The 15,673-nt window shown below is 40.1% G+C and overlaps 1 protein-coding gene across 5 annotated transcripts in view; it reads right to left on the reverse strand.

Moving 5' to 3' along the window:
- The window catches only part of whrna (whirlin a), a 129,662-nt gene that overhangs the window by 5,961 nt on the left and 108,028 nt on the right, over positions 1-15,673 (reverse strand). For 3 of the 5 annotated variants that reach the window (XM_027278670.1, XM_027278668.1, XM_027278669.1), the window contains exons 8-12: positions 14,716-14,937; positions 9,453-9,527; positions 7,174-7,765; positions 6,284-6,450; positions 4,338-4,460 (exon numbers count right to left, since the gene is read on the reverse strand). In XM_027278670.1, coding sequence (XP_027134471.1) covers positions 4,338-4,460; positions 6,284-6,450; positions 7,174-7,765; positions 9,453-9,527; positions 14,716-14,937 — 1,179 coding nt within the window. The remainder of the gene's footprint in view (positions 1-4,337; positions 4,461-6,283; positions 6,451-7,173; positions 7,766-9,452; positions 9,528-14,715; positions 14,938-15,673) is intronic. The other 2 variants (XM_027278671.1, XM_027278672.1) reach the window with 2 other exon arrangements.

Genomic DNA, 15,673 nt, shown 5'->3' on the forward strand with positions numbered 1-15,673 from the left:
TTTGTCTAAATTACTTTCATTATACATTCAATTTAGACGTCTCTGCCGTGGATGATTTATGTCCATTACCAGAATTGGTAATGTAAGAAGCAGTGTGTTCTTTATGCTCAGAGGCAAAATGGACCAGGCGCTGTATGCTTTTACGACACACTCTACACCGTAAACCTCAGGAATTATGTTTGTTGGAGCTTGGGCAAAGACCTCTCAAGATTTGAAACATTGCAGTTTGCGGGTGAGCTGATGAACATGGCTGCTTGTTGATGACTAACTTGGCTGAGTTACCTCTGAGCTGAACACTTTCTAAAAACAATATGTGGACAGTCTCAGCCATTTCCTAGTTGACTTTTCAGCGTGCTTCAACCTAATCTAAATCATACTACAACCGCAGACAGGTATGTTACTAGATTCAGCAGCTACAAAGCCTGATATTTAGGGGGGACTCCAAAATGAATGATAATGTTGCTTTGTATCTGCTGGATGCTAGCAACATAACCATAGCAACTTTATAAGGCAATAAAATGTCAGAGCTGTGTGTCTGTCAATGAGTAGCCACAAAAATACACTAATGCTGTGTATAAACTTCATTTAAAATCCAACAACATACATTAAGAAAACAAAGGTTCTACTTTATTCAGACAGACGAGTCATCTTTTCCTTTGTGGCAGTTCCATGTGCTCTTCCTCCCGCCTCTGACAGCTGACCTCATTACATGCAGCTTTGATGGCTAAAAACACCAGCAGTACCATGCACACCAGGACTGCAGCATCACATCTCTTATTTACAGAGCCTACAACAATTACTGTTGGAACAGTCGGTCGTCATGATGGGAAGATGGCGGTGATAAGGGGCTGTTGCTTCAGGAGGGGTGATGGGGACTGTTAACAACCGGCCGGCAGCAGCTTACTCATCTGTACTTCATCCTCCACAGGCATGATTGAAGTGACTCGAGATGAAAGCCTTTGTACCCAGAGAGATGCCAGAGGTGCGCTGTATCATGACTTCACTGTGCTTACTCTCATTACTGCAGAGAAACAATATTGTACGGGACTTTGATGTGACGCCATCATGTCCGCCCGATGGAACCGATTCCCTTTTCTTTCAAAGCAGATTTATCTTTCTGATTCTTGGTCCTGACTGACTCAGGTCATATGCCTTGCTCAAGGGCCTAATAACATGTTAGTGAGTTAGCTTTCCCCCAGTGACAGAGCAAAGTTTTCACAGCTCACTTTTCCACAGTGAAAACTGAATGTGCGGAAAGTCTCTGTCCATTTCTGTAATAAGTGGCCTTGAGGCTGCCATGTTATTAATGTCTCTAAATAACTGTGAAGTTACACGGTGTTATTGTTCAGGGATGTAGCAGTGGTGTGATGTAACCTGTGGCTTTGTCTCACTTGTGATTGCCCCTCAACAAACCAAAGCTGAAGGATAAAATCTATGAAATACCTGATTCTAATTCAATCTACTTACCTGAATAAAATACTCTTTTAAACTAAGTCCATGAAGCAAATTTTAATTTTTTTTTCCAGGGAGCTGCATTGGACCTCCTCTTTGTCACGCCACAGTAAGAGAGCATCCATGCATTATATTTTTATTGGTCCCTCAGGCAAGTGTTAGTTGAGATGAATTTGGAGGAATCAAACCATTTCAGTGGCTTCAATTCTTGCTCATGTCACAGATAATCCTCACTTATATAACAGTGTGGCAATGGAATAAATTACTTTACTTTATTTGACTTTATTATTTATGTTTATTCAAAAATGCAAGAAGCCCAAGCTAGTTATCTCTTTAACTGATGTACTGATGTGGGAAGCAAAAATAGGTGCGATTATACAAAGGCTTTTGTAATATTTTTTCAGATTCTGTTGTTCATTTTCTTCTTTCTTGATTTGCAGTACTTGGCTTTTTCTTTTTACTTGCTATGTTTAGTCTTCTGCACCAAAACACCAAGATAAATACCTTCTATATGAAATCCTTTGTGGCAATAAATCTGATTCTGATGAAAAGTTTACAATCTTTATGTTTTTATGTGATTTTTAAACTTCTGAGTGAATGGAGCTAAGAAACACCTAAGGAACATCGAATAATTCAACAATTCAGCAAGTTAGGTTAGCTATTTTCAGGAGTCAAAACTAGAAACACACATCAGATAAAGCTTAAAAGAAAAAGGTGTTGGGTATCACATGCAGCATGGGAATAAAAACACATTTGCTTATTAGGTCCCAATACAACTCTTCCAACACTGACCTTCTCACCACCTACACAGCCACCAAACACCCAAATACTGCACCCACCTACAACACCCAACCTCCACTTTCCCATCTGTATAAATCCCTTCGAACCTCCTCTCCTTATTAACACCACTCTCACTTCTTTTGCATCCTTCACTCACACTTGCCATTCTTTATTCCAGTGCACTCTTTGATTTTGAATGTGCTGATTTCCAATCCTTTTATCCCTCCCCTTGCAATCAGCAACCCTATTTTATTTCAATCACCACCTCTGTAGAGTGGGAGGCTGAGAGACAGCTTTGAATGGGGTGTGGACTGTCGTCTGTGGCTGCTCACTGCTCTGATCTTTAAATTGTAACGCTGTGGTCCTCTGTGGTTAGAAAATGATTAGTGCTACAGATAGTGCTGAGCTAATACAAGGATTTGTTGACTTGCAAATTACCATGGAAGACAGAAATATGCACACCCAGTCTCAGTAATAGTTTTCTTTAGAGGTGACTAACCTGTTATTTCTAGCTAAGCTGTCAATATTTGGTTTTCACTCTGTATGCCAGGACATCTGAATTTCCTGTATTTTTGGCTGGACTGCAGAAAAACAGGCCTGGCCTATAAGGGCTGGCCAAACTCTGCCCCTGACTCACTGAGTGAGTGATGAAGGTACACCATTGGTTGATGCTCTTTTGAAATGAGTAGGAACAATTATGTCCTCAGGATGCTCTTACAAGCCACATACTGTCCTCAATTATATCCGCTTTTACAGCGGTTCCACAGAAAAAAACAGAATATTCTCCATGTCATGTTATATGCTACATCAGTACACTTTAAGAACAAGCATCACTGGGACCACTACAGAAACCTTCTGATAAACATTTTATATTTCAATTCACATTATAGACACTGCCACTGACTATCTGGACCAGCCATATGCCTGGTGTTGACCTGTTAAATGCATACATGCTGCAACTGCTTAAGATCTAACGTGTGCAACTCTATTCAGCCTCATCATTAAAGGTCCAGTGTGTAAGATTTAGGATGATTTATTTGAAGTAATGGAATTCTATATTCATTAGTATGTTTTCATTAGTGTGTAATCATGAGAATTGTTGTGTTTTTGTTGTGTTAAAATGAGCCTCTCTCATTGAGTTGGCCATGTTGGACTGCCATTTTTGTACAGTAGCGCAGAGCAGACAAACCAAACACTGATCTATGGCCTTTTGCTTTTTATGTGAATTTCGCAGTCAGAGTTTTCCCTGCACCCTTAGAAAAACAGGGTGAGACATGGGGGGAGTATTCATTTGGTTGCAATCGGCAACTTCAGTGCTATGTGCCACTAAATCCTACACACTGCTCCTTTAAACTAAACATTTACATATGTGAGCGAGCCTAACTCCTTAGTTTTAAGAAAAGATGCTATATAATATCCCTTTAAGTGTTGCTTCTGCTTCTGCTTCTTTAATCCTTAACACCAACATGTTACCAACTGCATTACACCTAAAGGTCCAGTGTCTACATTTCAGTTGTGTAGTTGCTGATCGCAACTGTCTTGTTTCACCGTAAAGGAGAAAGTATGGTGGCTGCTCGAAAAACATGAAAGTCCTTGTCTGGAGCCAATGTTTAGTTCAGGGCTACTGTAGAAAATGTCAGCACAACAAGAAAACCTGTAGCGTCTGTAGATATAAAAGGTTCTATAGAAACGAACACAAAACAATTCTTATTTTCAAGTGATTATACACTAATGAAAACATAGTCATGAATAATACATTATAATATAAAGAATATTGCAGTAAAATGCCAGTATCCAGGCAGTAAAGCCTTTTCTTAAAGGCCATTAGTGTTGTATTCATCTCTGTGAGAGCCCTGACGAGGACAAAATTAGCAGGAATCTCAGTGTGAGTTCAGCTGCAGTGTGAATCCATATAAAGCCTGAAAGGACATCAAATCCCACCTGGAAGGTGGGTGGATGCGTGGTACGATTGCAATGAATTAAAGGAGGCACCCGAGATAAATTAAACACAGCCAACAATATGAGGAGAATATTCATCAAGATGGAGCTGACAGGTTTGAGCAGAGGTGAAGCTAGTGTGGGCATCAGTTTTCTTACTGACTCACCTGTATTGTGACAATTCGTGGCAGTGGCTGGCGAGTGTTGGCTCCACCTTCAATGGCAATACCAAGGGTGCTGGCACTCTTTGCCACTCTCACTAGTGTAGAGGTGGGCTCCAACAGCCCAGGCTGAAGTGAAGTGGAGAGAGAGAAGCGCAAGTTATAAGAAGAACATTATCTATTCATATTTATATATCTGAATATATTCAACATTGCTGTGTCTGTTTTCCCCTTTGTGCCACTATGCATACATACATATTCCTTTGTTTATCCAAGGAAGAGCTTTGTTTTTTTCTGAGCGCACATGCTCAAGCACCTTCCCTATGGATTTACACATTCATAAAGGTCACAACTCCATCTCAGCATGTACATATTAAATCCTGGTGACATACTCACAGATGAGCAATCATATTTAACAGCTTCATAAGTCAAAGGACAAAAGTAATAACCAATTTTAGAACAATTTTACTCACATTTATCAAGGCATCTATGTAATTGTCTTCCATTATTTAGTCACCTTCATGTCAGTTCTCCTTAAGCTTCTTGGGGTCTTTCATCAATATGTTAATCTGAATGTTTCCAGGGTTTTTATGTCCATATTCTAAGATAAATATCAATGGTGGCATATAGTACACATACCATATAACTGTAGTATCAGCAGTTTTCCAGTGAAAAATAAGTTCTCTTGGGAAACCTGTTTATGATTTTCAGAAAAGGCCGATAAATGAGAGAAACTCACTCAATAACATGTTATATGCTAATGGGAGGAGGGTAGCTACCTAATGAGCTAGAGAGCTAACCAACCTGTGTGTTATATAAAGAAGCCAAGCCTTCCTTAAAACTTGTTATGCGGCTTGCAGGTTTTCTTCAGCGACTCTGGACCACATTTACCATGTGTTTACAACCACCCACACTCCTGCACAACTATCGTGAAAGTTTTGATTGACACAAGGATAAATAGGCTATAACGAGGCTTAAATAAAGTTTTTTACGAGCACATCGTATTTCTCTTTCCAGCACACTCAAAAAAAATAGTAAAATGCTTCGCTCCGTCACAATAAAATTGTCCACTCAGCCTTTGCATTTTTGGCCTATAATGATTCCAGTCTTAACACAGGCATTGAATGCAACAGTCCTCTCGTCATAAACAATCAGGCTACTCCCATCCTTACTTGTTATTCGTTCCAACACTCAATAAGAACCACAGAGCAATTTGAGTGTCATTATGCTACACTGCAGTGAGTGATGAAAGAAATGACAGAATATGCGAGTGAATGAATGACATGAGTGAGAAATAAACAAATGAGTGAAACAAAACAGTTTGTGTGAGCAAACAGAGGGAGGAGAGAAGACATCACGGTTAGGATTGAGAACAGATTCTGGAGGAGAATTAGCAATACAGAACATCAATTTATCAACTCTTAGTGTGTTTTTCAGCTGACGCACACACACGTTTGTACTTGTACTTGTACTAATAAGGACAGTGACATAATAATACATTTTCTACCCTCTAACTAATCTTAACCTTGAACTAATTCTTACCCTAACCCTAAAATGCCTCACTTAAAATGTCTCTCATTTCCGATAATGTCCCCATTTTTTGAAAATATCTCTCTAAAATGTCCTTCAATTTTTTTCCCCCTCATTTTCAAAATATGTCCATACTTTCCGAAAAAGTTATAGTTTCTAAATATGTACTCATTTTCCAAAAAGGTCTTTAATTCCACAAATATTCACAACTGACTTCACAAATTGTCTGAGTCACATAAAATGTCCTCACTTTCCTGGCTTTCGAGGACAAATGTCTTCCAAATCCACCCAAAATCTCTTTCAAATTGGTCCTCAAAGACAGAAATACACCCGCATATTGGAGTATATTCCTCAGAGTTTAACAATGAATCCACTCATCCATCCATGTTTGGCTCACAGTTGTTCTGCATTAACCCTCTCACCGGTTTGGAGGGGTTGTCCCCCCTGCCCCCCTGGGTGTCTCGGGGGTGGCGTGTGCGTGAGGAATGGGGGCTGCTGTCTTTGCTGATGTGTCCTGACTCAGCTATGTCCACCCCGCTGTCTTCACTGAGGGTCTGGCCGCTGTCTGATAGCTGAGACAGGGCGCCACCTGAGAGTAAACAGGCACACATGACACGATGATGGGAATCTCAATCTGACTGGATGACAGAAATCCATTTTTATTGGTCTTACTTTTTTACTTCCGCTTTCTTAAGTTTAGTGGAATACTGAACAATGCTTAGTTCTTTGTTGTAAGATGTTATGTTATACTGCATCGCAAAAAAAACTTTTAGATTTGTTCTGAAAAAGATTTAATTTAAAGATTCAATACAAGATTAAAAGCTTATTATGTTAGTGATGTTTTGCATGCAGTGGCATTTGTACACTGTGTTCTGGGAAATTGCTCATTTAAGCACATTAAGCCTGAGTAAATGCATATGTGATATTTATACGCTTCTTCCTCTTCAGAACTGAAGCTGCCTATTTCCTCATTTCATCAGAGGCAGTGACAATTAGCAAGCCTCAGAATTATTAAATAAATCCCAACTGTGGTATCAAATCTGAATGTTACATAACCACTGCAAAGCTTTAATCCATTCATATGTGTGTGCACAAAATACAATTAAAAAATGTCTGACATTGTATGGATGAAACAACTGAAAAAATACAATTTAAAAAATTTTTTTTTACGGATTGATCAGTAATTTAAAGTAATAATTTGTTGGTGCCCTGCATGCGCATGTTATTAATTTGAGGATACAAACTACAGACATGTGACCCTGGATACATGTCACGTCTGTATGTTTTACTTCCGGAGCTCCATGTTCCTCACCTCGAGCTTGGGGCAGCGGCCGCACCTCGTTGACGTCGGGCTCTGCGTTGGGCCTGTGAACCTCCACTGTAACAAACTGCTGCTTAGTGCCAGGAGAGGAGGAGGGGGAGGCTTTGGACATGGATACTGGCTTAAATGGCAGAGAAGGGGGAGGAGGAGGAGGAGGAGCAGGGAGAGGAGGTGGAGGTGGAGGTGAAGGGGATGGGGCAGCAGGTTTGGTACCTCTGCTCGGGGACTGGACCCTAGGGAAAGGGCCAATGTTGTGCTGGGTGACCATAGACAACTGAGCAGCTGCTATTTGCTCTTTCTTGGAAGGTACAGTGGGATCTCTCTTTCTGACGGCTGCGTAGTCCCGAGAAGGGTCCCTGCGATGTTCCCGTTTGTGGTGCACTGAGGGTGAGGCGGGGGTGGGTCCTGGCTCTTTGCTGTGGTTGTGAGAGGTGGGGGCTGTGAAGTACAGGCCTGAGTGGGAGGATTCGGACGAGGGGCATTTGTTGACCTGCTCTCGTCTACTTGGGCGCCTCTGCACCCCTGGTGGGGGTGGAGGCTTGAAGGATGGGGGAGGCTCAGCTGTGGTGGACTGTACATCGTCCTGAAGTGAGAGGATATATTCATCATCGATTAGGGGTATAACAATAGATTATGGCACAATATACCGTGATATAAAATGTGGCTGTTCTGTATGCATTTTGGAGCTAGAAACTGTAATCTAATAAATCTGACCAGCTCTAACTCAAAATGTCCACATTTTATTTGGATAAATTAAATTCCAGAGTGTGCGACATTATTACATCCATTAAAACTGTTAACTGTCAGACAACTGTGTAAAAACGTTCACTAAATCATAAAGAAGTGTCCTTCCTCACAAATGTTTGCGCTGCAGGTGTTTATATTAGGATTTGTGGCAAATTGAAGTGTTCTGAAAATGTTACCCGAATTTCAGACATTTACTTTACTGTATGGACAGACATTACTTATTTTAGTTGTATGCACATACAGTAAAGATCTGCTGGGTTACTACACATCTTTTCCCATGTACTTTTAGTTGTATCTACAGTGGTTTTGCAATATTTGTGCAGGTCTTAACATATCTGTCTCTGAGTTTCTGCTGCCACCCCAATATAATGGCAGTGGATGAAGTTTAGTTTGAGTCAGAGTATTAAAAAATGACATTTCAAAAAATGAACTGTCAACGGTTTTCACTCCAACGTTAGAAATACTATGAAAACTGTTCACAGGGATGTGTGTGGTATTTCCAGAACAGGGACACATATTTTGGAAAGACTTTTTGATATTCAGTTTTTGTAAATGTCATTTTTCAGTGATGTGAGCGCCATGAAACAAAATGCTATTAGATGCAGAATGCAGATTTTACATCTAAAGGGGTATAATGAGGACTTTTACAGTTTTTTTGTTTGTCACCTTTGAATCTTGTATCGTGTATTGTATGCTGTATCGTGAAAAATGAGCCGACTGTATGGTAACACCCACAATTTGTAATATGCAGAGGAAGTACATTTGAAAGTAAAGTTTAAACCCAGTGTTCATGTTTCTTTCTTTATGATTCTCATGAAATCTCTTTCAAACGTATGTATGAGACACCTGATTAGCCACTCCACCAGTTTTAGTCACAATAACAGCCCTCTTGAAAACATTTGACACATCCACACCCGTCGCTGGTTGTCTGTTTGATTCCGCTGTTTTCCTGCGTAAAGGATGCTCAGACACAAACTGTGAAATGAACACTGATTGAGACATGATTGGCTCATCAGTGTATGGGAAGAAACATAAAATGAGCAGAAAATAAAGTTTACAAAAGAAAAACAAGGTATGATTTGAGTTGCAGGTAGCCTTAGACGACAAGAGACTAAAAGCTTTCTCCGTCTTCTCCTGTTTAGAATAAACATATGAGACCTCTTGATATCTCTTGTTGCTTTGGAAACGGCTTTTTTTTTTAACCCTGAGGTGCAACCGTAAGCTCTTCCTTCTTTCAGAGATGGAGAGGCAGGAGGAGAATTGGACATACCACGTGGCATATAGTGATCAACAAAGAAAAAAATGAAGGCTACACAGGCACTTACTTTAACAAAGCTGTACTCCTTTTTCTTTCTCTTGTTCTCATTTGGTGCAAACACTACAAAACCTGTTGGTCAACCATACATACCGCTTCACTCTTTTTCCCTTTTTTCTTTTGTTTTTTTCCCACCCATCCTTAATTTACCCCATGTTGCATCCATTTTATTAGGCCAAAGCAGAGCCTGCCTGCCTGCCGGGCTCACCAGAGAGATGTCCGCCAGCAACGTGTTTAGACTCTCCGGAGGAACATCCTCATTACTCTCCACCACGCTGTCGTTCTGAGAAACACAGGATAGAAATAGAGGTAAGAGGGACATGAGGTGGGTGATCGGGGAGGGTGATGACAGAAAAACAGAGGGGGAGGAGGAAGAAGAGAGTGATTAAAGTGAGAGAGAGAAAGCTTGTGAGCAGATGTTAAACACAGATGTGCGTTTGTCCAGAAACAAATGCCAAATTAGATTTGGTGAATGTTCCACATCTCCTAGAAAAAAAAGTAAAGACATCAATATCTGTTTGCATATCCTTGCCCATCTCAAAGTTTAAAAGGAAGGCGAGCAAATAAAGCATGCACACACACACTCACATAGAGCTATCATGTCTTCTTCCACTAGATTTGTATTTCACGCATGCTGTGAAATCAATAAAGAACCATCACTTCTGTTCAGATCAGGATTTGGCAGCTTGATCCCATCGGAGTGGTGGAGAGGAGGTAATTTGCGGCAGATCTGTGAGCGATTTCAGAGCAGTGGAGCTGAGTTCAGGGAAACGTTGCCCTTCATTTAACTCTGCCACTAAACCAAAACAAAAGCCTCATCAATTCAGCATAATTACCCGTTGTTGCCGTACGGGGAGCACTTACAGACAATTTATTTATCACAAGAGTCAATCGACTTTCTACATGCGGAGACGTTGCCTCGCACTGTAAGCACTAAGAGTACACTGTGTCTACGTTTATGTACGAACATACTAAGGAATCGTGTGAGGCGGAACATAATTTACATCCAATGTCAGTGTTCATTGAAGGAAGTAGTGGCATGGTTATGTAATGTGGTGAAAACAGTTGTTTTTGACTGCAGGGATCAGATATAACAATATCCGCTCAGTAATGCCCAGCTCTGACACATGGTGCATCGTGAAAATCTGCCCAGTATAGCCTGTTAGTGTGAAAAACAACTGATTCTGTGTCTGTGACACCTCACAATGAAAAGACAAGAAGAAATGTTGCCCCCTCTCTTACCCATTTAGACATCTACATATCATTTCGGATACCACGGCCTGTGACATTCACTATCGTGGAGGTCTGTAGGCATCTGTCCAAACAGGTCGAGATTGCACAACACTTGCACAAAGTTGCACATTGTCTAGGCTGAACTCCAGCTTCGATTCATTTTCTATGAGGTGCATCAAAAGACTTGCATGACAGGATCACAGGTGTTAAACTGCAACAACAATGGAAGAATTACAAAGACTATTGATCAGCCCACAGAAAGCTGATTATGTATGGCATTTTGTGGCATCTGGCAGCCTTGCAGCATTTGGTCTGGGCAAGGAAACATTCAGAGTCTAATTTAGGTCTAAATTGTGTTTAAAAAAATGCAGTGTGCTACTCTGGTGTTAGCATTCGGATGAGAAATCAAATATGATCCGGGAGTCCAAAATACTGCAGATGTTTGTCATACAATGACAACAGTAGTAGCGATTTTGTACTTCAGCACCACAATGGTGGGGTGAACAGCCAAATAATAACAGCGCATGATATTCCATCTGTAATGTGCATTTGTGCAAACATGTATTTGATCTGATTTGTTCTATTTGTACAAACTTATGTGATGTTGGTTGTTTTTAAAGCAGTCTAACCATAGTAGACGAGAGCAGGTCTAACCATATCTCAACCATACTGTATTTGACTTCTGCAGATATTACTAGGAGTAATCTGACAAATAAAAAATTGTTATTGAATGAAATTTTCATCCAACAACAACATTGTGTTTGGCCAGTGAGTAAGTACTCAAGCTGAAGCTGTGTCTGGGTATGTGTGTGTATGTATCTATCTCCATAATATGTGTGTGTAGTGTGTTGTATGTGTTTGTGTACAGCATGAGTGTGTGAATGTGCACTGATATGCAGCTGACTATATACCTATTTTGAGTGTGGTTCAGAAATCCAGTGTTGTTATCCTACCAAAACCCACCCAGCTCTCTAATCTGCTTAACACAGCAGTGGCAGCAGTCACCCATGGGTCCAAAACAGCACAAACAGACACACAGGCATGAGAAGAATACAGACCAACACCCACACACACACACATGTAAATGTCGCTTCTCTGAGGGCAAAGCAGAAAGGCAGTGAAAACCCATCTGAGGTATCTGAATGTGAAGGACTGTTTGGTGGAAAAATCTGCATGCAGTCAACAGCTTATCTCAGATGTCAGCTTCGACTGTGAATATGCGTGTGTATAAGTGTGTGTGTGTAAATATGTGGACATCTATGCATCATCTTCATCCACAACCCAACACTTGCATGCTGGCACATGTACTACATACTAACCTGATTGGTTTTGAATTGTCTGTCGCACCTGTGTAAACTGAAGTGAGAACCAGGTATGCTTCTCTACAGACTGTTTCTCTAAAGGGATAAAACCAAGGTAATGCTTTGCTGTGGTGAGGAAGCAATAATTTACATGGTTGGAACAATAGTTTCACTCTGAGTAATGGCTATAGTATGTTATTAAGGCTCAAAGTCTGTAAAAAAGATGTGTTGAATGATGTAATGTAATATGTCATTCCACTATTCATCTATCTGTTTTATGCACATAAAAAAACTCCATCACCTCTATCAAAACTATTGAATAACTAATATGTAACATAATTAAAATTAAAATAAATAAATGTTGAATTAGATTCTTCAAAATAGCCACCTTTTGTTTTGAGGGCAGTTTTGCACACTCTTGGCATTCTCTCAGTCAGCTTCATGAGGTAGTCACCTGGAATGGTTTTCAATTAACACAGGATTCAATTAACATATGATTAACTTAATTAACTGTAAGTTAATTAGTAGAATTTCTTTCCTTCTGCTGCAGAGGATAAGTTCATTACAGTTACCAGACTCAGAAATCACCAATTAACAGCACCTCAGATTAGAGTCCACATAAATGCTTCACGGAGTTCAAGTAGCAGGCACGTCTCAAGATTAAATGTTCAGAGGAGACTGTGTGAATCAGACCTTCATGGTTGAATGCCTGCAAAGAAATGACAGCTGAGAGAGACCAAGAAGAAGAAGAGAACTGCTCAACCGTGAACACTAGACTAGTGGAAATTTGTATTTTGGTCTGATCACTACAAATTTAAGCTATTTGGTCCCAACAGCTGTGTCTTTGTGAGACACAGAGAGGATAAACGGATGGTATCTGCATGTGTGGTTCTCACCGTGAAGCGTGGAGGAGGTATGATAGTGTGGAGGTGCTTTGTTGGTGACACTGTTGGTGATTATACATTTTAATATATTATTATTATTATTATCCAAATTCAAGGCACACTTAACATGGCTAGCCTAGCATTCTGCAGTGATATGCCATCATTTGTCTTCCCATAAAACAATTACCTAAAACACACCTCCAGGCTATGTGAGGGTTATTTTACCAAGAAGGAAAGTGATGGAGTGAGGCAACAGATGCCCTGCCTACCACAATCAACTTCAGCAATCAACAATCATTGACTTGAACCCAATTGTAATGGTTTGGGATGAGTTGGACCACACAGTGAAGAAAAAGCAGCAAACAACAGAGAAAAGACTTTTGTAAAACCATTCCAGGTGACTACCTCATGAAGGTGACTGAGAGAATGCCAAGAGTGTGCAAAGTTGTTATCAAAGCAAAAGGTGGCTATTCTGAAGAAAACACTTTTGAATATACTCACTTACTACTTTGCAAGATAAAAAAATCAAATAAACCAAAGTATATAAAATAAACTAGAAGTTGGCAAAGATGCCCTGATGTAACAGATTTACAGCTGCTCTTTAAATACCCTGTTATCTGAACGCATCCTCTTTATTTCTATAAGAGGAAGTGGATCCCTGTTTTGTTTTGCTATCCTAAATATTATGTCATAACATAACTAATCTTTATAAGTCTATTGCTCTTAACTGAAAATGCCTGATTTTAGCAATATTTAGGACTTAAGCATTTCATTAAACTTCACCTGCACTTTATGTCCCCACATAACAAAAGGTTTCCATCTAAAGGAGGATATTGAACATGGTGGTTTATAACAAAAAGCCCCTCTTGTGAAAGTTTTCAGTAATAAAACTGCAGAGTGCATGGGGGAGGAAAGAATGCAAATGAGAACCTGGTTGAATTATTTTCATTTTATGCAAAACATGTGCAATACCTGGTGTTATTTATAAGAGAGCCATGCACATTCATTTTCTGAAAATGCATTTTTCTGAAATGTATACGTAAACACATTTGCCAAATTAAACTCTTTCAGATAAAACACCCTAGCTGTTATTTTCGTGTTTTTTTCTCTTTGTAACAATGATCTCATGCTCATAAAAAAAAAAAAGCTCTACAGTCGCGCTGTAAGGATTGTTAATCATTCAGACTGTGGAGACTGAGACACATCACACTCTTTAAAAGCATCGCTTCTTCTCTAAAACAAAAGGTGGAAGAAAACACAAGACAGAAGAAAAACACTGCAAACAAAGTCCGTGCAAAACCACAAACCAAGGTAAGAGCTGGAGTGTATGCTCATGTGTCTGGTACACATCTTTATGTATGTGGGTTTATTTTGGAAAGCATTCATCACTCTCAGAAGTGATCCCTACCTCCATCATATCTATCAGCCAGAGCAGCCTTTCCTACAGTGAGGGAGGGTTTTGGGGTGAAGTGGGAGCGAGGAGGAGGTGGGGTGTTTATTGAGGTGAAAGAAAAACACAACCAATGAAATATCAGCCAGAAGACTTTTCAATATCAACATGAAGGCACTGAAACATGTCATTATTCAGGCTGACAAAGTCCACACCAGAGCAGGATCTTGACTACAGCAGAATCTGTCCCATGGAAATATATCACAGTGTCTTCTTTGGTCTGTCTGATTCTCTCTTACACACACAGCCAACAGAAAGGAAGAGTGAGTAGACAGCCAAACAGAGAGGGAGCCAATCGCAATCCAAACAGACTGACAGCGAGGCAGACCAGAAAAATAAAGCAGCAAAACGCAGGTGCATCCATCAAATTTATTTGTGCCAGAAATCTATCATCACAGAAGCAGACTGAATATTACTTTTAAGCAGAGAGAACTAAGGAGAGCTCACATTTTCACCCTAAAATATCCATATTTAGACACATTTTATGTTTCGACACACCCAATAATTCTGAAATAAAAGAAAAACTGCCTTTGCCATCTAACTCACAGGACACGCTAAATCAAGAATAGCCCGATGATCATCCAACTCATAAATCCAGCCTACCCGAGCTGAGCTGAGGGTGGTGTTGGTCATGAAGCTGGCTGAGGATGAGGTCAGGGTGTCTGGGTATGACACCATGGACAGGGAGTCTGGTTGGAGTGCGGTTGCTCCAGCTGTCCCCTGTCGTGCCTTTAGAGCCTGAATTTCACGTCTCAGCACCAACCCGTCAAAATGCTCCAGGTCCTGTGGGGTGACCAGGCCTCGCACCTCTGACAGCAGAGAGAACTGAGGGGAGGAAGGTACAGAGGGAGAGAAACAAGACGGGAGGCAAAGGTGTGATGTAACAGACTTGGGTGGGTTGCACTAATGGAAACAAACCTTATTTTAAACTGAACAGGTTTTTTAACCTTTGTATAAATACGGGTTTCAACGGTGGTGAACATTACTATACTATACTGAGTTTTCTGCTGATTGAATTTTCATTTTTTTTTATCTTCCTAAAAACAGCCCAGCTCCATCATAAGCCCGCTCTTCAAAGAAATGTGTGTGTTTATACTTTATAACACTTAATGATTTGAATGAATAATTTCAATACGAAAGCGACTGCTTGAGGAAGTAGCAGAGAAAATCTCATTTATGCGCTTTTGTCATAAATAGAGCTCATTCATCCCGGCCTAAACTGTATTTTATGGTAATTTAACCAACAATCATTAGGATGAGATTTAGTCATTCATGTGGAAAGCCAAAAGGAGTGAATTTAAACCAGGATCAAAGTGTACTCTTATTTTAGATGAATTCCTCTTGTATTTTTGTATAATTCAAGAAAACAATACAAAAAACAGCCAATCCAGTAAGGAGCACAGTACAGTAGCTCTAAATACAGTACATGACAGCTTGAAAAGCTTTCTGTGGGTGTCTGATACACAGTATACCTGAGAAAATGGAAATAAAACCCCTTTGATTTACTGTGTTTTTTTTTTCCAAGGTGAACTACTGCAGACTGTAAGAAAATCAAAAGACT

The sequence above is a fragment of the Larimichthys crocea genome, chromosome IV (genome assembly GCF_000972845.2).
Source record: "Larimichthys crocea isolate SSNF chromosome IV, L_crocea_2.0, whole genome shotgun sequence".
Lineage (NCBI taxonomy): Eukaryota > Metazoa > Chordata > Actinopteri > Sciaenidae > Larimichthys > Larimichthys crocea.